Source organism: Temnothorax nylanderi, unplaced genomic scaffold, assembly GCF_030848795.1.
Source record: "Temnothorax nylanderi isolate EJ_2023f unplaced genomic scaffold, tnyl_v1.0 TNYL_tig0063_pilon, whole genome shotgun sequence".
In the NCBI taxonomy this organism is placed as follows: Eukaryota; Metazoa; Arthropoda; class Insecta; order Hymenoptera; family Formicidae; genus Temnothorax; species Temnothorax nylanderi.
In genome coordinates, this window is record NW_027249125.1 from 357,970 (window position 1) to 383,862 (window position 25,893).

General features: G+C 39.5%; 1 protein-coding gene across 9 annotated transcripts in view; it reads right to left on the bottom strand.

Annotated features, from left to right (window-relative positions):
* Positions 1-25,893, bottom strand: part of Ten-m (teneurin transmembrane protein Ten-m) — a 515,153-nt gene that overhangs the window by 260,753 nt on the left and 228,507 nt on the right. For all 9 annotated transcript variants that reach the window (XM_071707983.1, XM_071707972.1, XM_071707975.1 and 6 more), the window contains exon 3: positions 12,095-12,403. In XM_071707983.1, the coding sequence (XP_071564084.1) occupies positions 12,095-12,403 (309 nt within the window). The remainder of the gene's footprint in view (positions 1-12,094; positions 12,404-25,893) is intronic.

Consider the following 25,893-nt stretch of genomic DNA (forward strand, 5'->3'; position numbering starts at 1 on the left):
TCTGTAAGACAAAAAGGTTGCAGACGAAAAGATAATAATACTATACAGAAAATTTATGTTTATATTTTGGAATTCTTGTTTAACTGTTTTGAAGTATTTGAAGAATTTTTGTGTCATATGAGAAAAAATATATTGCGAGCAATAATTATAAAACAGTGCTTTCACCGTGTAAGATCCGGAAAATTGTAGCCGAATCTATTAACATTTCATTACTGGAAGTAGACCGCAAGTGAGAGTTTGAGTACCTGACGCTCCAAGCTAAATCATTTTTACTTACAATAAAGTTGTCTTTACATCATCAACTCACATCACACTCACCTGCGAGATTCACAATAGAGGTGCAAAGGTCGATTACATAAATTACCTTGTGGGAGAGTTGAACATTGTCTGATACCACGAAGCCACCCATGCGCTTTAATTTATTGTAGTTGCTTAGCACGAGGATCCTCAGGGCTGATCGACGTTCCTCGGTGAGGCACGGAGTTAGACGTTCGTTGTTTCTAAGCAGTTACTTCGTAATATACCTTGATTTTTTTCGGATTACGGTTCCTCGGGCTACGAAAAGTCGGTCGTCGTGTTATGCAGTATATCGCGCTGTTTCGATTGTTCCATTATTACATTAAAGCGTTTAGACGATCGGTTCTTTTTTGCGAGTAACGTGCACGTTTCCGAATCGCCCTCGAAATATGATAGCGATCTCGAAGGGTGGTGCCCGAATGCGTGTGGGCGTCGTACGGATGGGTAGACGTTGAAGATGGAACAGGGAAGGGGTGTTAGCAAAGAGCTGAAGAAAGATGATCGTCGGTTACAAATAACCGGCCTAAAGGCGAAATCGCTGCCCTGTACCTCGCAATGAATTATCGCCGTCGCAGGCCCTGAATTAAAGTAATCGGGCGTGTATACTCAGCGGGGTACTACAGTACGTAAGACGGGATAAATGGACCTTCTGCCTCCCTTTGCCTAATGTATATATTTAATCGTTTTGAGTGTGTTTTCTGACGTTGTATACAGATCGTTCTAGCGAGTTTGCATTAATCTTCAGAAACGTCTTCTTTACTTAAACACATTATTTAACATTAACAATCCAAGAGTTTTGACAAATTACTCTCTTTAAGACGGAAAATAAAATCTTACTCTGGAATTAGTTTCTCTCGTTTTTTCTTAAGCGAACTTTGCTTTAACAAAACTTTAATTTTAAATTTTCTTAGTTTAATATTTAATATTGAAAAAATTTCATCGCTTAATTAAAATATAGAGTATTGAAGTAATAATCTATTTCATGCTGTATTTCAAACTTACTTTACAATAAATTTTCATGATAGACGACTATAAATGAGAATCCGCACGTGTGATGTAATATTTATCTTATCATAGCACTACATGAAATTCTATTCTTACTAAAAACCGTGTTTGCATGAGAATTAATTATGAGTGAGGGATGTTTGTCGATCCTGTCTGACTGCGGCCCTGGCTTCGCCCGCTGGGTGAGTCCTTTAAATTACTCTGCGCGCGGGAAACAATAAACTCGCGAAGTTTATAGCAGCGACCCGACCGAAAGAGGGAAACGATGGACTCTCGGTTTAATTTCACGAGAGCCACGTCGGAATAGGAGTACGTGGGTTGTGTACGTGCTTCCGTATAGGCGTAGACACGCGTGGCTGCAAGAAAACGGGCACCCTCGCCGAAAGGGCGAAATAATATTCAGATAATTACGGCACGCAACTTTAGTTTCGCAAATTGATGGGAAATGATTAATCATGCAAACCCAGCAAATTGTTCAGTCTACCTTGTTATTTGTTTTATGTAAAATTTTGATGCTATTAAATAGGAATGGTTGCAAGAAAGCAAGCGACCACCATCAGCGGTCGTTCCAAATAATTCGGAATCGTGTTTAATTTTATAAATTAACACATAATAATCATTTACGCAATTCAGTCTATTTCGTTTTATTTGTGAATTTAATACTATAATCTGATATAAATGAAGTTTTTGTAAGTCAAGAGATTTCACAAGATATAATTTTAAATATAAGTTAAAGAAAATATTTTTTATATTTAGCATTTATGTATATTTAATATTTTATGTATTAAATATGATTTGTTATAAGAAATTATACACGGCGCGCAAACATATATTAAAATATAACAGCAAATTATAGTAGCCGTGAATTGTATAATTATATCGTCATCGGGGCTATTGAACTTCATTATTTATATATTTATTGTTGTACACTTTTATCACACTCAATTTCTTATTTTAACGGCGCTTTATAGACGCTGCGTGCCTCGGGGCTGTCGCAGGCAATAACGAAATTTGCCTTCCCGACTTTTACTCTCTTCTGCCACCGCCTTTCTCTCTCCCTCTTCCACTTCCTCTATTACCATCGCTCTTCCCTCCCCGACCGGCCTTGCAAATCGCATCCGCATCTTTTTTCTCCGCGCCTCCGTCCCCGACGCGTTTTCGCGTGGTATGTAAATGGAACTTTCAGCCGGCGTAATAAACGCGCTTTGCGATCGTGGCGTTTTACTTGGAACGATTTTTGTCGCGTCTCGGGGGGCATTGTAATCGGCCGCATTGATATCCTTTTCCTCCTGGAATCGACCGTTCTGAATCTCCGTTTCCCCTGCGCCCCTTGCTCCTTGTTAGTTTTTCCCGTCTGCTTTTTTTCTTCTGCATTCATCCTGTTCGTTTCGCGTCGCTTCTTCGACATCAGTTTTTCAGGTTTGGTTAGTACCCGACTGCATATACCGTGCACGTGCCCGGAATTTTACGGCAGAGCGATTAGATTTCGGATTTACCCCGCATCGCGTCGCGCGATATCAGGTGTACTTTTCGAGTGCGGACGAGGAAGTACTTTCATTCTCGAAGTATATCCTGATTCCGGATGCCCTGAGCTTTCAAAGAGATAGCAAGAAAGTCAAAGTATCTGCTCGAAAACGTGGTCGGAATTTTGTAGCTGCGACATTCGAACAATTCTTAAACGTTGTTCTCATATCTTTAAAAAGTTTCATAATATTGCTACGGCATTTTACAGGATTACTTTTTATTTTTAATTATGAATTAAAGTCCGCTTCAGACGACTTCTAACGCATGTTAGATTTCAGAATAGATATCTAACACATTTTTATTTATTTTTTATGATGTTATATATTCTGATGTATACACAGTAAAAAATAAAATGTTAATTGTAACATTTTTCAAATGTCCCAGAAAGTCCACTCTAAATTTTATGTTAAAATAACTCATTCATCGTGTGTTACTTGTTGACAAATTAGAAATGTTAATTTATTGCCACTATATTTTACATTTATATGTGTTCTTTTAACTTTAAGTATAATGTAAAAATAACTTGTACAAAATGTCGATATAACATTTTGCTCCGTCTGATTTAATGTAACTCTTACGAAATGTATATTATACATTTTATTTTGAGTTATATTAACACATATTTTAGTAAATTTGATTATTTTATATGTCAAAGTTTACGATTATTTGAAGATTTACTTTAACTTTTGTTTATGTTAAAATAACTTTAAGACGTGTTGATTTTTTGAAATAATTATGTTAAAAGAACTCAAAATAATATTCAATTTCTAAATGACATACATAAAGTGTTAGTTATCACGTTGACATAAATATAACACATGAAAATGTTACGAAAATAATAACATAGCTGTTGTATGTTGATTTTACATTGAAATAATAGTCAAATCTTGGTAACACAAGAAAATTTTAACATTTGGACGCACGATTTTTTACTGTGTATGCATTCTAATATATATTTTATATATGTGTACATTCTAAGTTTTTAATCGTTTTTATTACGGCGCATAAAATCATAAATAGAATATTTTCTTGAATTTTGCTGCGAATTATAGATCGTCTAAAGTAGGTTTTAGATTCAGTCGTATCTCTAAAATGATCACTATATCTAAATCTAAATTTTTATTTAAACATTAGAATTACAATTCATATTTAACTCCTTGATTCTGTGTTCAACCGCAAGGCGCCATTGAATAGGATTATTTGCTCTGAGTGAGAACTAGTAAATAAATATTTGCATGGTCACCAAAGGCAAGGCGAGAGCTCGACGATAGCATTAGGTCGTTGACGACAGAGAGACATCGAACCTCCATTATTTGCTTCAGCTCCGAGACACAATCAAATCGAACTGACGCCCATGCCTCGATTCCTTTCGCTCGCGGATCCTCTGTATTTCCGTGACCCTCAAACAACGCGGAGACGAAAGAGAATGGGTTGTACACACGCGCACACGGCTCCGTGCTTAAGACGCCGTAAAAAGGCAATGGCAAAAGACGTAGGCAGGGATCGCAATGGGAAAAGAGTTCGGTTTCCCGAACGAATTGCGACTCCATGGACCATTGCGTAGGTATCCTCATAAAACATCAAAGCTACGACGGGAATGATTGAAATTGTTTCCTCGACCACCGGCATCGCGGAGAAAGCTCTCGTACTTCCGCCGGACCCGTTTCAACTCGGATCCGTCTAGATCTTAGTCCTCGGACTCGTGCCCTCTTTCGTTTTCCACGACCGATTCCTCGATTGTCTTCCGCGAACAACAAATTACATTCCGACGCTGTGTCGTTCGCCCACTGATTTTCTCGGCGCGTGCTTCGTCGTTTCGTTCCTTTATGATTCGCCTCTCTATGTTCAGTCTTCACTTATCTTCAAGTCCTTATGATATCGCGTACGTTAACGGAACTTACTTTCTTTCTAGCAACAAATTTTAATTTTTATACGTTCATAAGATCTATGAATTTGCACGAGTGCGATGTTTAATTTTGTCTAAAAGAAAGTATTGTATCTCTTTATTCTATCTTTTAGTGCGAATGTTACGTATACATTTCGTAATACCGTATACATAGATACATATTTATCTTTCTTACATACGATGATGTAAGAGATATCGTTGAAATCTTAGTTCGGAAGCAACGCGCAGACTAAGGTTGCCGTCTTTATCATATCTTTATTTCCTTCTATTGGAAATCTCGGTCAAACGAGAAATCCTTATCAGAAAACTCGCAGAGAGCGTGGGCTCGGTCCTGGATATTACAACGCGGAGGCAGAAAGAGACGTACTCGAAAAAAGCTTCCACCATCCGCCGCCGCGGCGGCAAATTATACGAATGACGTTATCGTAGAAAAGTAATTTGGTTCCATGCTAATAGGCCCCCTTTTTACCGCCCCACCACCAATTTCACGTCCACTCTTTCTCTGAATAATGCATAGGTTGAACTTGGGTTTGATAACGGCACGAAGGAGCTTCTCTCGGACCATTGGTGAAGAGAGGGGAGGAACATCATTTCCCACTTAGTTCGGTATTAAAAGGGATTCGGGTCGTTCTATTCTCAGTTCAAATGTACGCTATGTGCAACGAAGGACAAGTGCCCGTCCGACTAAAGTCCGCGGCAGTTATCGAGAATGTACCGTAGCGCTATGTAGATCTTGCTGAGCGAATCCTTTTCAATTGGAATATCGCTCACAGAGTAATATTCAAGTTAATAACGCGTCGATCGGTATAATCCGTTGCGGCCAATTATGACATTACTCTTGTTGACGGATTACGGACAAGTGGATATTAAAAGTACAATTTCGATGCCCAAGAGAGATCGTTGCATTGTCACAATTATACATATACTTTTAATCATATACATTTAATAACAGAATTATATTATTTTGCTTGCTTTTTAATGTTTATATTTCATAAATATTAAATCGCGCACATATATATTCTTCAATATGGATAAACATCTATATATATAGCCTGTATCAAAAATATCAGGAACTCGCTAAAACAATAATCGTTTTGAATTACGGCAAAAAACACTGTATAAAGATTTGTCAACATACACATATACATACAGTTTTTTTTACTGAAACGGTTTGTGAATCTTCTGCCTTGTGGCGATTTATTCACGGAACATATGGGAAAAGTTCGTTTTCTCTCGATATGGCTAAACGAGGTCTCGAGCGTAAAGAACGATAGAAGGATGGAAATGAGTCCGGTAATACGTAAACAAGCGAAGAAGGAACTCAAGGGTTCCAGAAGAGAAGAAAAAAGAGAAAGGACGTACGACGGGGTGCGATCGAACGGCCGCGAAGAGGCAATCGGAATCAGGCGTAGGAGGTCCCTTCCGCCCCCGGGTATACAACTTGCTCGTGGCATCGGGGATGCTCGTGCGTAGCTGCTAGCCGACAAGAAAAGATAAGGAGACGGTGAGAAGGAGAAAAGAGGAGAAAGAGACACTGAGACACGAGGGAGGCGAGTACTCAAGCGTGACCCATGTACTCCGATACTTCGCCGCTGTCGCCGCCGGGTATAGGAGACAAACAGCCGCGTATCCTCGCTTTCGGTAATCAGCTGGACATACATAAACATAGGCAGTCGGGAAGAAAAACGGAGTAAGGAATGGAAAATGGATGAGAAGTGTTCGCTGCAGATATAATGCTCTCGAAGGGAGCCCCCGATCGTCTCTGTGCGCGAACTTACGTCTACGTATCAATAACATTCTAGCCTGGAAGGTGCTTCCAGTAATGGACTCACGTAAGGGTACTTTGTCACTGATGTAGAATCTCCTCGCGATCCGCTCAACATGTTAAAAGGTCTAGAAGCTTGAATGTTTGCGTGTTAAAAACCTGACCGCCGTAAGTTCACAGACACGTTACGTTAGTATAGTATCTGCTTTCTTCTTTACATAAATCCCCGCTTAATTTGTAATGCGATTCATAAATGCTCATGAGAAAATTTATTTCGTGTTATTATGTTAAATAGTAATCACATAAATCCGCTTTGAATTCTCCGCAGGAAGGAAACATGCACTGCTTGTTTATGATATTACGATGTATATAGTGGGCTGCATACAAATGAATATCACGTATATCTCTAAAACGCAAATTAGAACGGCGAGTAAAGTAATTCTGTGTAGAAAAAAGTCTGGAAACAAATCGATGACTTCTATCTTCAAGCTATTTTCGTGACTCGACGCGAGCTCCCCATATAAAGTCTTCCACAAGAAATATAATCGATAAAACAAAAGACTCTATTCTCGACTTTACGCCCTACGTGCCGTATTGAACCTGATAAGTTAGGATCGTGTTTATTCTGCCTTATCGGTAACCCAGATCTACACAATCTGCGGACTCAGCGCAACTTCTGGTATTCACGGAAGTGGGGTCTTTCGAACTGACTTGGGCTCGATCTCGGTTGAAATCGTATTCGTACGATTGCTGTTTGCCAACCGCAAAGTTTGACGTGTCGCGATCTAAGGGGCAAAGGATGAAGGGACTGAGGAGAAACGGGACGCGAATAACGACGACGATCGGATTTGCGAGTCCGTCGAACGCTCACGTTTGTTGAATCCAGCTGGAGCCCTTGAGACGATGCGGCCGAGATTAGTCTTCTGTCTTCGAGTAAGCGTGCGCGCGCGCGTCCGCGTTCGCGCAGAGTCGGTGAAGGGTTACCCGTATTTAATTAAACTGTTACTTCGCATTGATTGCCAAACTTGGGCCCTGGGCCGCTCGCTGCAGAGAAGATTATCGAAGTTCGCCGCGCTTCTACTCAGGTCATATCGAGAGGCTGCCAGGCAATCTCGCGAACTTCCAGCCACGCGATAGCGCCAACCTTCTTTGTCAGTCCCGCTTTATTACTACCTTCCGAGCGAGCCGATGCAGTTATCAGCATCCGTATCAGGGAAAAGTTGAAAAAATTTTCAAAGTTGAGAATGCAAGCACGGAACAGGCGGTTACCGCTTTCAACAGGTAAACTCTGTTCCATAAATCTGTCAGTCAAGATAACAGCAGCAATGCAAAAATCAAGAAAACGTCTAAAAGATAATTATGTTTTAATTATTGCTGTCATCGTTCAAGAAGGAACAAATAGGAACTGATTGTTAATCGTTAATCTCGCGCCGCGAACTTAACATTCGCAGACGTTATTCCGAATAGCGTAAAACAAGCTCCGCGATCGATCTAGGTTGCTTATGGTGATGTATGTAATAGATAGATACGCTGAATGGACGACAAACGATAATCGCGATAGCGGTGCTGCAAGAAGCTAGTTAGTAGGAGTTCCGGTTTTGCATCGTGATAGTGACAGGGACGTAACAAACTGTTAACTAGCTCCTTGTGGTAAGTATCTGTGGCCGGGAAAAGAAAAGTTCAGAATGCGGCGCTCATCCCGCACGATCACCCGCTGCAATGATTTGACGCGAGGTGAAGTAGCTGCAGCTGCAGTTTCCCGCAAGTTTGCGCGATGATCTTGGCAGGGATGTAATATCTAACCGGTAAGCGGTTTAGTGATACTTCGGGACAATGTACTTCAGTGAACGCTGGATAATCCACCGTGCATAACGCATCGTGTTAATACTGTTGACTATGTATGTGTTTCTCTATTGGAAATAATACACAAAGATCGCGATGCCATGAAAATCAATGATTAGATATTTGGAACAGGATTGTTTAAGTAATAATTTTAAGAGTCAATTTCTTGCATGATGATATGAATCTATCAAAATTTCTTAAATTTATCATATTATTGATAATTGAATTTAATTTTTGCGTAAAGTACGTTATATTACTGATGTGCTAATTTTATACAACATGGCAACTTTAAAGGAGATGATATTTGTAATATTCGATCACACATGGACATTTTTAACATATAATAAGAGCGTGTTCGCAACCCCCATCATAATCTTGTCAAAAACATTGAAAGTTGCGTGTAGGAAGCGGTCTAGAGCGATTGGTAGCTATACTAGGTATGAAAATAGCCGTTGTATGTTCGTTGCGATAGAAAAGAGCTTTCCAGTGCATCCTTCCCCCGCGCCCTGTTCGCGCTACTCTACTTGCTGAAATTCAAGACCGGCGTCTCCTGTCGATCGAGGGGTAGGCGAGCGCGAGCAAGAGGGAGTTTCATTTAAGTTAGAAATTGCTTCTTCCGTAGCGATGATGGGCCGCAAATTGGGCGCGAAACAGAACGCGAAGGAGAGGAGTCTCGAACGCGGGCGAGATGACGAGAGACGGGAGACGAGGCGATGAGAGGGCGCGATGGAACAAGGAGGAACGGTGGGATGCGTGAACGAAAGGACGTATCGATTTTTTATTTATGCGCCTGTCTACCTAGCGAAAATGCAGTCAGCGCGAATGGCGGGTCTAGCTACTGGCTGTAATTCAGAAAACAGCGTCGCGATATTGCGACACGGTATCGCGGTGAGTTGCAGCGAGTCGCTCGGAGTGAATCGCACGAGTTTATCACGTGAAGCAACGATGAGACGTCGTCAGTTGTAGGATCAAACGAAGTGTTAACGAGCGTCTAACCCGCCGAAGCAGAACCGATCGTTACGGAGATATTCGCGACGATAGACGCTCGTTAATGCGAAACGACGCAGATGAAATCCGATATTCTATATGAGCAACAGAGGACATTTTTTTGTGTATCAAAGTGCCCAGTCATCGCGTTCTTCGATATAACGAGCCATGATTATCCGAACGGCGACAAAAGCCCGCGTTACTAAAGGGTATTTGATAAATCGTGCGCGATGTTATCCGTAAAATGCGAAATTATGGTAAGACATGAAGAGCGGTAACGTCCAATAGTAACAAAGAAAAAAATTTTTGATAGCGTGTGATAAAAAATTTTATTTATTTATTTACAATTATCATAGTTTAGGCGTACCTTGTCGAAAAAAATTATACAGCAGAGAAAGAGAACACTAGGACTTACCTAAGAAATTTATAACACGTAAAGGAGGATTCCCGTAAGGAACGACGGGAATTCTTCCTTCGTGTGAATATCGAAAATCGGGGGAGACGACGACGTGGATTAGAGTGCACGACCGGAATTTTGCGGCGAAATCCATTTCTGTGCCGGAACTATGACCGACCCAGGAGGGCTTTCAACCAGGACGAATGAATACCCCGAAGGGGGATTACTTCCGTCTCATTAACGTGGCTCGCGATTCCGCGCGCGGAGGAATTGAGAAATTCGTCACGCCCGCCGCTCGTACACTGGCGAAAATCCTAATTCATTCGGCACTCGACGATGAAAACGGCGATTGCGTCGACTGTTAATCAGAGAATGATGTAACGTGGTTCATTCTGCTTTTTGCGGCAAATAATAATTTGTTTTTATTATTTTAAATCTGTTTGCGCCAAGGATTTTAAGTAGAAAAATTGAAGACCATTAACATAATCGAAGACACTATTAATTGGCTTAGAGTTATATACGGAGCAATGTAATGCGATCGTTCAAAGTATCAATGCATATTTTATACGGATAATAGAGATATAACGCGCATTACGCATTCATACACATGAAAGAGTTACTATGTAATTAACAAATCTAATATAATTAATTAACGAATAAAATATCAGTATCTATGCGAAAATCTTATAGGACAACGCAAAAATTATTTTTCGATTCAAGATACTTTCTGAAATTCTATCTTATCAAAATTAAAACAGCTTTAGAAAATATTTCTATTTTTAAATTATCAGTTAGGCATAATATAATCACTTTGGCTTGTAATGAATTCTTAATCCAAAAGGGAGGCGAATGTCATCTTGGTATGATCGAAGGCGTCGCTATTAATCCGGGACGCTTCATGGCGCAGTGTGCAACGATAATGTAATCGTCTAATACGCTCCCCCGGATGACGCGATGATTTCCACTGTCATGCTAATCCGCGTAGCCCGTAATTGCGCGTTTATGCGCGCCCGAGAGCTGGATTGACCTCGAGCATTATGCGTCCAGGATGTGTCCCGGGTCTGTCATAGAGGAGGAGGGAGATGGCAGGAATTATTTGCTCGTGGAAGAATAGAAGCGTACATATGATGGATGGCGCTAGCGTGTTGTCACGTTGAGGGAATAGGTAGAGGCCGTCATGCTGGAGATTGAAATCCGCAAGTTTCTCCCGCTTTCCTTTTCATCTCGTTGAGGCGCGGAGTCGTCGCAGTCATTGTGATTCAGCTGAAATCTTAATGGAGTATCGAGAATTACGGTAGGATGTATATTACGAGCCTCGCCAGTCTCGCATTACGCCCAATAAAAGGGGAAGCTCCAATCGTATCTTTTTTTTTTTTCGGAAACGAAAGTCGCACCGGAGATTCGATGCTACGTCACGTGCGCTCACTTACTGCCGCGATACTGAATACGTCTCCATTATAATGCTTCTATCCATTTGCGGAAGCTTCTGTATTCTTTCGGCTTATGGCGTATATATTTAAGCCTCATCGCGAGAAATCGTTTTTATCATTCTGCCATCCGCGGATGGATCTCCTATTACGTGTGGTATGCATCGTGTTGCGCACGGACACTTGCCTCTTTTCTTTATTTTTCCGATCGGCCGATATAGTCGGTAGCGGCTGCGCGATGAATTGATTTACTCGTCTTACGCCGCACGACTGCAGTGATAAATACCTATCACGCGCAAGTGTCCGCTATGTTGAGTACGGAGTTAGCCGTAGCTAGCTGGTTTCCAGGTGGTACGCGTTGGATGAAGGTGGTGCAGGATGGGCTAGACGGGCTCCGAGATATGGTGTATACCTTCGGAGCGATACGTCATCCCTGACAAGCCGGCGTGCCGATAACCCCCCGTCTACGACAAACCCCGTGTGTGGCCTCACACCTCATCGCCGCAAGGGCCATCCATCATGTTTGAGTAATGTAGGGGAACGATTTCGCGTTATTGCGAATGACCGACTCTGTCACACGTGTCCTTTTACCGTTCTGTCTCTTCCTGTGGATTATCTTCAAAAGATTTGTTCCGTTAACGCGATGAACTGATATCATCGTGCTTTCACGACGGTTCAACATTGCTCCTCGCGATTTCGCGATCGAAGATTAGTTGAGCAAACGAGAAGCGGAAAAAAACACGACACCTACTTGATGTCGAAATAAATTGCGACATGTTATTGTTAGCGCTCGGATAATTCTTCATCTCTTATTAGCCGTGGATGTAGATATTAGATTTTTATATTGGTTTGAAACAATATATAAAACAATATTCTTATCATATACTTATTGCAATATGAAATACCACGAATAGATGTATGTACAAATAGATGAATTTACTCACCGTTATGGACGAGCAGCGCAGAATCACGAGCAACAGTGATAAGATCACTATCAGTGAGTGTTTCGTCAGATGCGTTACCGGAAGTTGGTGTGTCGCTGAGGCCGGCACCACTGCCGGGCATATGATACAGGGGATGTTGTTGTTGCTGTTGATAGGCACGCTGCTTGTGTTGACTTGTGTTGTAATGATTGTGATGGGATTGGTTGGTTTGATGATTATTTTGCGGATAGGCGCGACTACGTAAACTGGAGGTATTATCCTCACCCTCGCTGCCACTTAGACTGTAGGCCGGATAAAGCCGTCCCTTCCCTGAAACAAAGGTCGAAATAATTCGTTATACCTCTTTTCGATGCTTTAGCTTCAAATAAAAGCTTTTGGATGGCAATAATAATAAATTATGGTGATTTCTAGAAAGTTAAAATTTAAAATATTTATCAGAAATGGTATTGGCAATAGGCATATAGATATTAATTGATTTAGTTAACGATTCCAAATTTTTCAAAGAATCAACGAGAAGACTAAAATTACGATTGTAAATTAGAAAATTTCCTAATTCACATTAAGATATCCTGTTTATATTCTTTTTATTATTTTATTTTATATAAAGTTCATAAAATGTATAACGCATAAAAGTAGTCACAAAATATATCGTTGTTTAATTTCGGAGTTCGCTCTATCGTGGCACGAGATCTGACGGGGTTTGCGTTTGTCACAAAAAGAACAAAATATCGCTGGTATCTCAGTGCAAGCTGTCGCAACATCGGAAAGAGATCGGCGCGACGGCCGAGGATGCAAGAACGTGCAACGCATTAGGAGACTCTGAGGATCTCACGAGGAAGAGCTGGGAAAACAATCCTAGCGTCACGCACACTTGCACAAATAGCGAAGAAACGCGAGACTTCCGCATCCTTCGGCGCTAGACGCGGAGATCGTTCAAGGGGAAATATCCGGTACGGAGACATCTTTCTTTTGGATTCTCGTGATCGGCCTCTATGATTTCATCGCTTCTACCTTGCTCGAAACGGTCCCGCGAGACCAATGTTCGCGTGACACCTTAATGTTTCTTTTTTTTTGGGGGGGGGGGCAATAATAGCGCGTAAACGCGGGCTTCCGACTATCGACGGAGGAGGCTAATCGGTCCCAGGAGCATGCTCCTAGTTGTCATCGTTTCGGAAATATCTCAGGAATGTGGATTCTCCGCGGTGCCAGATGCTGCGTGACGACGAGTGAGAAAGAAAACCGGTTTTCGGCGATGAGACGGAAAAGAGAGAAGGGGGGTCGCGGACTGGTACGTTATGGAAAAAGCTGATGGCGCGACGACCCGCCTCGTTATGGCGATGCCTTCGGGATAAATCGCGCGAAAACTTTGATCGATGCTTCCCGCCTTTGACCTCTGACTCCTCGCGCGGCTTGTGCGGGGTCTTGCATCAGCGAGCCGTGCTATCGGGACATCGATATCGCCAAGTCGGTTTTCTTCCCTGAATCGGCGTCTTTGACACGCCGCTGGCCGATCGATCGACCTGTCGCCAAGAGTTACGTCGCGCCAGAGAAAAAAGAGGCAGAGGTTCGTTAGCATCTCGTTGAGAAGCGAGGGATGAGAAATCGTGTTTCTCGATAACCCTGCGCTTCTTCCGCGCCGAGACAAAATGGTTTATGGGTGGACGTGTATCAGTGTCGCGACGACGGAATCGATTATCGACAAGTCCGTGGACATTGAAGAGAGAGAGAGAGAGAGAGAGAGAGAGAGAGAGAGAGAGAGAGAGAGAGAGAGAGAGAGAGAGAGAGAGAGAGAGAGAGAGATCGGATGGAAATTGCAATTCGATTAACCCTTGATTTGATTGCGTGTCCGATATGAAGCGCACAGAGTTGTATCTTTTTAATTATTTTAAATTAAGCAGTACAGTTACAGAGTCTTCTTTTCGTTGAAGCATTCCAACGGATTGATAAATATCGTCTCTGTTTATCTTTGACGTTGCAATCATCGGCTCCTTTTTGTTGAGCTTCGGATTTGAATACAATATGGCTTTGCTGGGAGGCTCTTCTCTGTGTGATGGATGAAGTTACAGCGAAATGCAAATGTTATTAGTGGTATCTATCGGTAGCGCGTAATTCGACATTCAATTATGGTTTGCGCCGTATCGGACATAATGCATCGCGCGCTCATCACGATCTATATATATGCCACCCTCGTGTGTACAAATAATCTTCTGACGTGGGATGGACGCGCATAAAGGAGATTCTATTCGGCAGCATTGTTAAAAGCAAAAAAGGTACCGTTACCAATCACGTCGCGGCGGTTAGAGGGGTCCATTATAATTAGGTTTGACCGTGCATACCGTTAATGGACACAATGTACGGAGCTGCGTAACAACGCGACTCATCGCTAACCGAATTATTCTGTCGCTCCCTCCGTCTATCTTGCATCCCTTCCCCCTTCCCTCTCTATTTCCGTCGCGTTGCTTCCTCCTTTTCCTCTCTGTCCCATTGTTTACTTTTGTCCGTCCATCCTCCAAACGGCCCCAGGCTAAACAAACTTACGGGGTTTTAACGGTTAACAAGCTTAGTGATTTTGTAATTGGGTTACTGCAGTCTGCCGCGGATGGAAATCGTAAAAATTCTTATCCCGACGTGACAGGTTCCGACTACAACGATGGACGAGTCGTGATCTCCTTTGTTGCTCGCGATTGAGCTCCCTGATACGGTTTACTACATATCGAATAAACCATACGTAAACATGTGCTACCAGTGGCAAACGACGTCCGCATATTACGCGCAACATTAAACCGCGCATCGGAGAGAATAACCCTGATATAAACCTTACACGTGTTCGCATCCCATGCGTTGCAAGTACCAAAGAATATCTTTCGGTGCTTTGAATTTTACAGCACACCAAACATGTCGCAAATAAATTTGTAATGTCATGGTATGTTATATACGAGAGACCGAACGTCACATATCAGGTCCGAATGTCACGCAAACACATCGAAAAAAAAAACAGTCATCGATATTGAAAAATAATACCTTGAAATTTTATTGCGAACTACGCGAAGAATAATCGTTTTCGAAATAGTTTCAGCATGAACGCGTGAGAAAGGAAGTAAAATACATATAGAAATTACATTTATGTTGTATACAATAATATTATCACATTTTCTGTGAAATACACACGCGCTATTTTCAGGCTCCTTTATTGAAAAGGAACGGATTGAGATTTGAGTCTCTATCGTGAAAAAATGTGAGAAGGAAAACCTAGACGCGGCGTGAAACGATCCCGTATACGCGGATACTCGCTTAAACATTTTCTATTTTCCTGCGGTAAGTGAGATTCTCTTCGAATTTCACGTATCCATAATACATTATCGGGTTACCATGGGGGAGCATTGTGGCCACCATACAGACTCCGTTCGTATATCGAGTACTCGTATGCGCGCATGTATATGAAAGCTTGTAAATTTCTTCGTAACCTTCAACGCGGATTAGGTTAACCCCTATAATATCACCATAATTCCCATGTTACCGCAACTGAACGCGTGTGTATTACGTGCACGTGATAATCTATACTACCTATAAATACAATGCATATGTACCGTGATGCGTCGACTTTATTATATGTATGGCGAAGAAACGATAATTCTCTAAAGAGATGTACAATTTTGCAAATCTCGTCAATTTGCGAATAATGAATTAATTGCGAGTAAATATCATTTTTTTTCTCTCTATCTTTTTCTCTTTATATATCATGAAATTTCGATATGACATGTGGTGAAATCGACGCGCCTCTGCGACATCTGACTTTGCAGCAGGTTCAATTTCGTGCATACCTAGTATGTCGCTTGTTTTATATATTCGAGCATGCAGATGGATAATATTCCGCAACGTGAAATATCGTGACATAACGTTACGACGTTCCGACACGCATAGATAACAGGCTTATAAAATATCTTCCGGTAACGAGAACAGTGAACTTTTCATTGTCGTGCTAGTTATGAGGGTAGGTTTTCCTATCAGTTACAGTATATTAATATTTGTATGGTATGATCATAACTATAGCTAAAGGTATAAATAGACGAGCAGATAACATACTTGCAAAACTGGAACAAGTATACATAATATATATATCTGTTAGATTAATTATTCATGCGCGATTTAATTATACCGATATGTACAATATGATTTAATTATTTCGTTAGTTAATTGTCATTAATTCGTAGATGTAGTACACAGCAGCATGAATTTATTAAAGTATCGTCTCTATATTCAGTGAATTCATATCGATCTGTCATCTTATTAATCAATTATTGATTTTTATCTGACATAATATTGATTTTTATTGCCCTACTAATTTTATCTTTTATCAATAGTAGTAACAAGTTTTTTATTAATAGCAGATTTTAATTTTACGTGTAAATGATTAAATTTATTTTTAATATAAATAGGTAATTCCTGGAAAAGTAAAACTGTACGATTTTAAAATAAGAGGAACGAGGTGCCACACATTTCAATTTCTCGTTTTATTAAAACTACAAGAAAAGTCTTTGATTTATTAATAAGTCACATAATTTCATTTGAAATATAAAAATCTAACAAAAAGAAATAACAATCAATTTATTTATATTTATAAATATTTTTTAAATAAAAATAGAGTAAAGCGCATGTATCAAATAGACAATTTGATGCGCAAGGGATATCTAGCTATTTATCTAAATTACAATAATTTAACATGCAAGGAACAAAATATTCAGCGTTTTACAGTACATTAAACGTTTTATAGATAACGGATCGGCTGACACGCGGCCTTGTTTTTGTTTCGTATGTCGCGTTTTTGTGTATGCAAGGTCGCCGCTCTATGATTCGCGCGCCAACCGTGCTCGAACAAACGGGACATGCTGCGAGCAACTCGGTCTATCGTCGCATTACTCCCCGAAGCGCGATCGCGACAAGTACTAGGAGAAAACGCTAGCGCTCCCCACGAACCATTAGTGGTCATACCGCGCGCGATTAATTGATTTGCATGATTAACGATCCGTATCACGGCTATTTGTCGAAGCAGATATCTCGCGCGGTTGATTTGTTTGAGAAATCAAAACGATAAAGGAAATAGAAGAAAATAAAAGTTATGAATTATCGTTTTATAATGCTGATGGGCAAATCATTATTTCTTTAGCTTGGACACAAATATATTTCGCGTCGCATTTTGAATTTTTCGCCGATATAAATGTATTTTGTCGATTGCTTTCGCGTCGAACAATTAAAGCAGCGGACAATTATATATATCGAATAATCCATCGCGTTTTCGTTGATTTGATTGTATCATGTACGTATTAGAAAGTCATCGATATTATTATTCAATTTTTTTATCTTAATGGAACGTCACAGGTACAGAATGGATTAACTCTGATTGTGAGATGAGTCGTAACACGTCTAATTAACAAGTATTATTATATTTATTAATCTTGTATTAATTTTAATATTTTGTTATCGTATAGCACAAACGCGGTGTTTATCGATATGAGTCGTTGAAATCTTTTGCTGTTCGAGGTTTGTTCGTTATTCTCATTCGCGAGACATCGCGTGTATCAAACAGACTTAGTGATCGGTGCGATCGTATTTTTCTGTTGCATTACAGCAAAGTACGTAATCGCGTGCGGTTGATATCGGGAATGCCGTGCAAAGTGATGCGCGATTATCTTATTCCGGTGATTGGTGTGCGCGCGATTGTAATTAACCGCGTTTACGCGAGTGTTAAACGCGCTATGAAGGAACGAGATATGAGGAGGAGGCTTGGAAGTATCGGACGACGGCGCCGCAACTATGGGGTGAGCAATTTATTGTTTATTATTTTATTTATTATTTGCAAAATTAATCGTTTATAATTATATGGTGTAAACAATTATTATATTTTTTGAAATATTAATTGTTTTGGACACTGGGTTGTAAAACCTGGATATATTTGTTTCTACAGATTAACTCCGTTGCTAATTATCATATCAGTAAGCGATAAATTATAACTTACTTTTTTCAATTTATGGTAATGGATCTGTCGAAGTCATATCAAATATGTATAAGATATTATAGACGTACGTATATGTATCAAGTTAAGAAAATAAGAGTATTATACAAATAAATATTACATCTTATAGATCCATTAGCTTGAAATAAATGGATTAAAACAGATTACCATTTAACTTTGGGACATGCACAATTATTGAGTTATTGTATAAATTAAAAAGATGTTTTATAAGCAAAGTAAACTTGTTAAAAAGTAATAACGAGTGCTTTTTGTACAAGAGAAATTGTTTCCAAATTTAGTAAAAATATTATCAATTCATATATTATTCATACGATTATCAAGCATTCTATACACAGGTAAAATTTAAAAAAAAACGCCATAGTGAGAACACTATAAAGATATAGAATATTAATAATAATATTCGATTAATTGTTTAATATTAAGTACATTATAATTAAGCAAATTCTTAAGTTTTGTTTAGATAATTGAAATTATAATTGATTTATTTAGTGAAAAATGCATGCTAGTAATATTTATACTTATAATGCACCGATTTTATGTTAATCTTTTATAGTTTATCCTCGTACACGTTAATAACTTAATCACTTGAACCGAAATAAAATGCCGCGGGAGCTAAAACTTAATATTTGTAATTAACATTTCAATCGGTTGATGATTGCCATAGTATACGTAATATTTGCATGCAGAAAATTAATAGATAATGAACAGTAAAGATCAATATTGCATGAGCTGAGTGAAAATCGGTAACATATAACAGATTAGTATAAACGCAGTTAGATGTAAGTGTGTGAACTATAATTTCGACCAATTTTTATCGTTCATAATTTGAAGACCATTTTACCTTAACATTCCTGTATTCAGGAAAACTTTTACTCCAATTAACTTTCTGAATATTAAAATATTATACGGATGAGACACTCTATACCGACTTGATTATCTAATGTTTTACGTGAAGAAGAAACGCGGATCCGACGATTTTATTCTCGTAAGAGTACCTAGTCGGGTAGCTTATCGGGTCACCGAGTAAAAAAAAATTCTCTTTGCCGTTTCTCTCTCTCCCTCTCTCTTTTTTCCGAACCCGTTTTTTTATCTTGGATTACATCGCAGATAAAAAGATTGCATCGCCGATAGGACAGTAGTGTCCATTGCGAGATTGGATCGGATGTTTCACGATCTTTCTGGTAATGGCGACCGAGCACACTGTCCGGACGCCAGAATCGTCTTTGGATTAATCGATTTGCGCCAGTGATAGCATTCCCGAGACGAGACGGAGAGTACGCGTTTCACTTCCTTGATTTCTATTCGTTCGCTAAATGGAAAGAGCTTACGTCGATATCGCTCGAATCGAGGCTTATGGTTTTCTTTCTTCGTGGATCCGAGGGTACGTTCAATAAAAAGTAGCACCCACTATTTCGGTGCACAGGCTATTTCGAAAAATGTAGTGCTCTTGATAATACGATTCCGTCACAGAATGTAACTTGCAAAAAATATATAGATATGTGTTATTTCATATTATTATATAACATTAATTTGTATAATTTGCAGTATAATTAAAAGCGGCTTTTTTAGATAATATTTATTTAAATTTTCTCTTAACAGTGATGTTATTAATATGAAAACTATTAAAGTGATATTATTGTGACATTTTTCTAAATATTTAAAACAGAGTTTTATCAAAAGCCGACTGCAAATTTCACTGCGCGAAATTTTATTCGCTTAACTCGTTTGCAAAAAATTCATGCCGTAATCTCTCGTCACACGTGTCTCACGTGTGAATGAATTTCGAGGACGAGATGCGAGGCGAAAGAAATAAAACAACGAATAAAAACCTCGTCGCGCAAGTCGGTATTGCGCCCGTGGAAGCCCGGACAGTGTGCACGGTGATGTACACATGAGTTGCAAACCTCGCGTGCTCAACACGCGCAACCTTTCCTCGCTGCATCGCCTGCTGATATACTGACGTAGAGTATCGGCCAATTATTTACGCTTAATGTCGTATTTGCACGGAGCGAAGCGGAGAACAAAAGGCAACGAAGACGAAGCGCGGACGGGTGTGCGAAACAGTTCTCGCGGTAACAGTTTCTAATGAAAAGTGAATGGCTGCCGATAAAAGTCGAGAAATACCACCATTTGTGGTCGCAACGACTATCCGGTTTTTGCGAGCTTTTTTAAGCTGGTAGAACTGGTACGGATGCCAACATGATCCCCTGCGTTTCGCCGTCATTTTTTGCGTTTTACTCTGGTCTCAATTACGGATATCAGATATTGTATAATTATAATATCTGATGTGATAGGTACAAAAAATTATGACGTGAAATGAATTCGTTATTTGTGAATTTTATAAAAAAAAAAGAGTCATATAGTTATTTCTATATTTAAAATAAACTTACTAAAGCTGATAATCAGATGCATCATAATATTATGAGAATCTCGTATTTTTAATTAAATCATAGTTAGAAATTTGTAACTATTACTATTATTTGCTAATTTGTGATTAATTTGTATTTTAAATGGGAATACATCTCTTTTATTTTTCTTATATGATCGTATATCAAAGAATCTTCGCATTCTTTGTTAATAATTGCAGATTTTTCGTTAGAAATTGCCGATTATTCTCAGCAATCTAAATTCCTTCTCGATACTCACACGAGTGCGTGCAGGCAACTATAGGAATATATAGTCCCCGATTATAGGAAACTGTTGATTACTTAGTCATGGTATTAATACAACATCGCCAATATTGGCAGATTATCGGTATCAGATGCTCGTATTATTGCAGCGACTGATTATTCCGATGTCAACAGCTCCAATATGCGCGTTACCCCCCGGAACTGATTTTCACTTCGAGGCGGAGGAACGAAAGCATAAATGTACGAGAGGGAGAGACCCCCTTCTCCCGTGCCCGCTAGAAGACGTAAAACTCGGGATTACGGTACGCGGCTCGTTTCGAGATGTTTGCGCGAAAAAAAGAGGGTGAAGTTGGTGGATCGTAAAGTTCGAGATTACGCCGTTCGGGTTTAACGGGGCAGAGCTCAGCCGCCCTCTTCGCCGCGCGAAATTTGCATGAAACTGTTGTAAGAGATCTCACAAGAAAGTGGCAATGAAGGCGCGAGATATATAGGCATCGTTACTGGACTGACAGAGGCAGAAGAGGAGGCGCGTGCAAATAGGAGCCCACGTTCTCGAAGAAGATGACGCTAGGCGCAGACCGTAAAAATGGGTTGTAAAAAAATGTCGAATGTCAAAGACACGGGCATTAAGGCGTTTCGCGACGAAAACGCGACGTTGATGTTCCATCGTATCGTGAGAATCCACGCGCGGTCGGATAGCCGCGCGCGCGCGCGCGCGCGCGAAACTTTGCAACCCTAATGAAGAAATAAGGGCTGAATTCATTCCGTCGGCACTTTTTATTTAAATTCGGAATTATTCTCGTGAAGCATCGTTGCCCGTGTGTACTCGTTCGCGTATTAGTTTATGCAAAACAGGATCGTTGCGAAACCCTTTTTCGGAGCACCATTAGGCGAAAATGCAAATGAGAAGCTCGCATCGGTTACCTTTCACCATCGACCGGCGCAGGGAAATGCAATTTCGTCGAAGATTTGATCGATTATCGAAGCGAAAAGTGGCAGTCGGATGCGCCGAATGCGCTCGCACTACTAACTAACTTGAAACTGGTTCTCAAGCAGAATCGCATGAGCGTAATAACGTTAAAGAGCCCCGGCTGTTACAAAGTAGCTACCGGCTCGGAACGCCCGACGTGCAAAAAAACGTGGGTCATGATTGCACTTGGAGGATCCGCCAAATACGGCGTGACCGTTTGATGTCCGGCCGCCGTCAGGCGTTTAGAGAAAATTATCGAGTTCTTGCGCATCGATCGCTCGCTATTTGCCCGTTCGTGTCTCGTCTGCGCAAGGCGTGCTTCGAATATCGATCTAAAGTCAACGGTCCGAGATGTACGTACGTACTTGCGAGAGCGCTCGACGACAGCAAGACAAGTTAAATTTCACGTCCTCGCTAAGAGTTTTCATCGTTTTCATGAATAATAAATTGAACGAGCGGAGTTAAGAAATAGAGAGAAAAGGAGGGAGAGAGGGAGAAAGAGAGACCTGCAAAAATTTGGAGTACTTAAAAGTTATTATTGTAATATCTGCTATTGCACTTTCGAACATGGAAACTTTAACAGTTAATTATCAAATATATTTACCATCGCGGGATAAAAGTATATTCGATGTAATATAATCTATTATGAATAAAATTTCGAATTTATAGAAGTTGCCGCATATAAGAGTATTACAGGATTTATACCTTTTAAAATATTATTGACTAAAATACTTCTCTCTTTTATGATTTATAATTTTATCTGTGCATTATATATATGCATAGATAAAATCATATATATATATATTTTTTTTTTTAACATCATAAAGTCCGCTTTAAAATGAACGGAATTGTGTTCTGTATTCTGATACGAATCATAGATTGTCTAAAGCGGGTGTATTTCTATAGATAATCGATTGTTTGCCATCAAGAATGTTTTAACAAGATATAGGTCGTATAACTTTCGTTAACGCTTGTTATCGATAAAAGAAAGAGAAATAGAGTGAGCAACTTCTATGAATTTACTTATCCGTTTAGTATGCTTACCACGGTTATTTATAATAACAACTGTGAGCAAACGCTATTATGTGTCCTTATATAGACACAGTGGAAATTTATCGATCCTTACCAAATTGTATGCTATTTAAAGAACAATTTTCATAAAGTGGTATAATTTGGAATTCGTATAAAGATCTATAATTAAGCAATAGAATACATATGGAAATATTATTTTATTGACATTTAATAGATAATATTTATTAATACTTGTATACTTTAATATACAATATTGATCACTTATTATAACTTTTGTCTTTATAAATTTATGTATGTAAAATTATGCACTTGCAATTAATTAACATGCTTTCATAAAAATATAATATTAAAAAATTTTTTGGGAATTAAATTAAATTAGACTTTAAATATTTAGTTAAAATATAGATATATCTTAAATAAATATAGAAAACAGAATATAAAGTAATACTATAATTTAGCATATATATTCGATATTTCTAAAAAATAATCTTGTAGGGATATTATAAGATATATGTATATATATACGAGTATCTATCGTTCTCGCAAAGTGATAGGAGACGCATATATAAATGCTAATATATTAATATATTATTAATATTATTAATATAAAAAAATATTTTCTTTTATATTATATTGCTAGAGATTAATATACGAAAGAAAAACATATTAATGTTTTATTTGCAATATTATTCTACAAGATTGTTATTTTTATAAATTTTTATTTATTGATTAATCTTTCCATTATTTGTCCATTTATCGAATGTTGAATAAATAAAGTTATTTTTATGCCATATTAAATTTCATCGTCGATAGATGCAAATATACATCGCAATGGTGACGAGGTCGACGATGATTCTTTACGTACGGCTGACGCATATTTTATGCCCGCAGAGCACGTGAAGCAACGAACTGCCGGAAGGCTCGATCGCCTGACAAACTGCCGAACGATTTTCGCGTCGCGCCGTAAAATTTTGGTCGATTGCCGATATTCCCTACGTACGCGTACTGGTGATCGATGGGTCGCTCGTGGATGCGTGCGAGACTAAGCGCGTTTGTTTTAGACTATATACAGTTTTTTATTTTAGCACAAGCTTTTCGTTTCTCTCTTTCTCTCTTTCTCTCTTTCTCCCCTAACCCCCTGCGGTCGTTCGCCAAGTGCTGGATAAAAAAAACAAGCTCGATAGCTAAAACCGCGTAAACCGTTTGCATCACGCAAATTGTAAACAATGCTGAAAAATCCAGATGTAAGTAACGCTGCGGCTGCATTCTGCAATCGGGTATGATTTTGGCCGGTCTGCAAAATTTTCATAGCAAATTTTCGTGATTTTTCTGATTTTTCCAAGCTTAATTCATGTCATGATTTAGATCTCTACGAAATAATTACGTTTCTTAGTCACCAGTCGTTTGCTTCCACTTGTAGATTAATACAGAACATTAAGCTTTTTAGAGTATTTCTTTCTTTATATAATTTCGACGTATCAGATGTGTCGCATTATAAAATCAATCGTTGAAGATGTCCGTTGAGTCTGAATAGGAGAACTAGCAGGATCTCCTGTGCTATCAGTAACGCAATTTACGAGACGCATAATAATGTTGCTTTTATATGATGCCATGCGTGCGCAATAGACACAATACACACAAAGAGTGATATTCATCGTACGGCGGCGTGTGCATGTGTGCCAGATGCGTGATAAAGGCGTCTGCGCAGACAGATAAACATTCATTCCGTCCTCCGTTTATAATTACGCGCGCTGCGTTATTTATCGCGCTCATATATATAATGCAAGGGTAAAAACGAATTTATACGGCCGCATCGAATTGTTCAGTGCATTACTTTCGCGTCGTTCGCATAATTGATGCGATCGGACCAACGCCGATTCTCAATTAATATTAACGCGCACCGTTATTAGTGTTATGAATCATTCGCGCAAGGTAGTCCTTGTGGGTGGTGCTATTATCTACGAATTACCGAACTGACGTTCCTGCCGACGGAAACCGGCGTGTTGTAAGATCTCGGTGCTCGTCCGACTTGTGTGACAAATGTGCGAGTTAGAAGGAACTTCCGTGATCACACGGATGCAATGCTGAAATAGAATTAATGTTGCGCGAAATATGGATGGATAAATCCTTATCGATTACAAAGCTCGTGTTAATAATTACGTTGCAAACTGACAAAATAATGAAAAGTTGTTGCTTTTGGCAAGATTTTTGCTATTTTGTAGATGTTATCATTTTTTTGTATAATAACGTATTAATTAGATTATTCGTTATTTTCAAGTAAGAATTATGGCATTTTTTATTATAAAAATCTCTTGTACACACACATAATGTGGTTGTAGCTGTTAGTTATGCTTCATAAATATAACGATAAGATAGAAATTTGAGCATGCGTATTTTTCCGAAATCAAGAATCGAAAGATAAGGTTTTTCTTGCGACAGACGCGTCGTAATTTAACGAAATCTGTAACGAACCAATTTAGAGAGACAGGCGATACGGCTGGGACCCTTAAAATTTCTATTAACCCAACCAAGAGTGAGAGGTCATTAAAAAAATTCTGGTAAAAAGTAATCTGCTGATAAAAAGGGTCAGAATGCTTCCCGGGAAAGGGCTTTTGAGTTCGATGGGACGAGGTCTAACTATGTTTACGTGGCTTATCTGTATCGGCCACCCTCTGACACGTGTGACTTATCAGCCAGATTATCGAGCTTTATTGGGTCTCATGTTGATTTTCGAATTTACATAAATCTCGACGTATTTAATGATAAGCGCGGTATCACGCGTGGAATTACAAAAGACATTATAGATATAACGCGATATTTCTTTTACCAAGCGCGGCAGATAGCCTACAAGTGGTTGTGTGATGTTTCGCAAAATATTTTTTAATTTGAAACCTGTAACCCGGTCGCAATCACCGCTGGCATTCGTTCACCATAAGCATCGTCCCATTGCGTTTAAACTTTGTTCTCTGTCTGGCTCGTCCCTTTCTCACTCGAGCTTTTTATTTGCCCCGGTAATATCACGATACTAAGTGCCTGCCTCGTCACGTGGGACGTGGGTAAATAAGGGACGCTCGACTACCATTCCCCCGTCGTCGTTTTAATGCGCCGAAGCCACGATCCGTGTTTGCACAGCGTT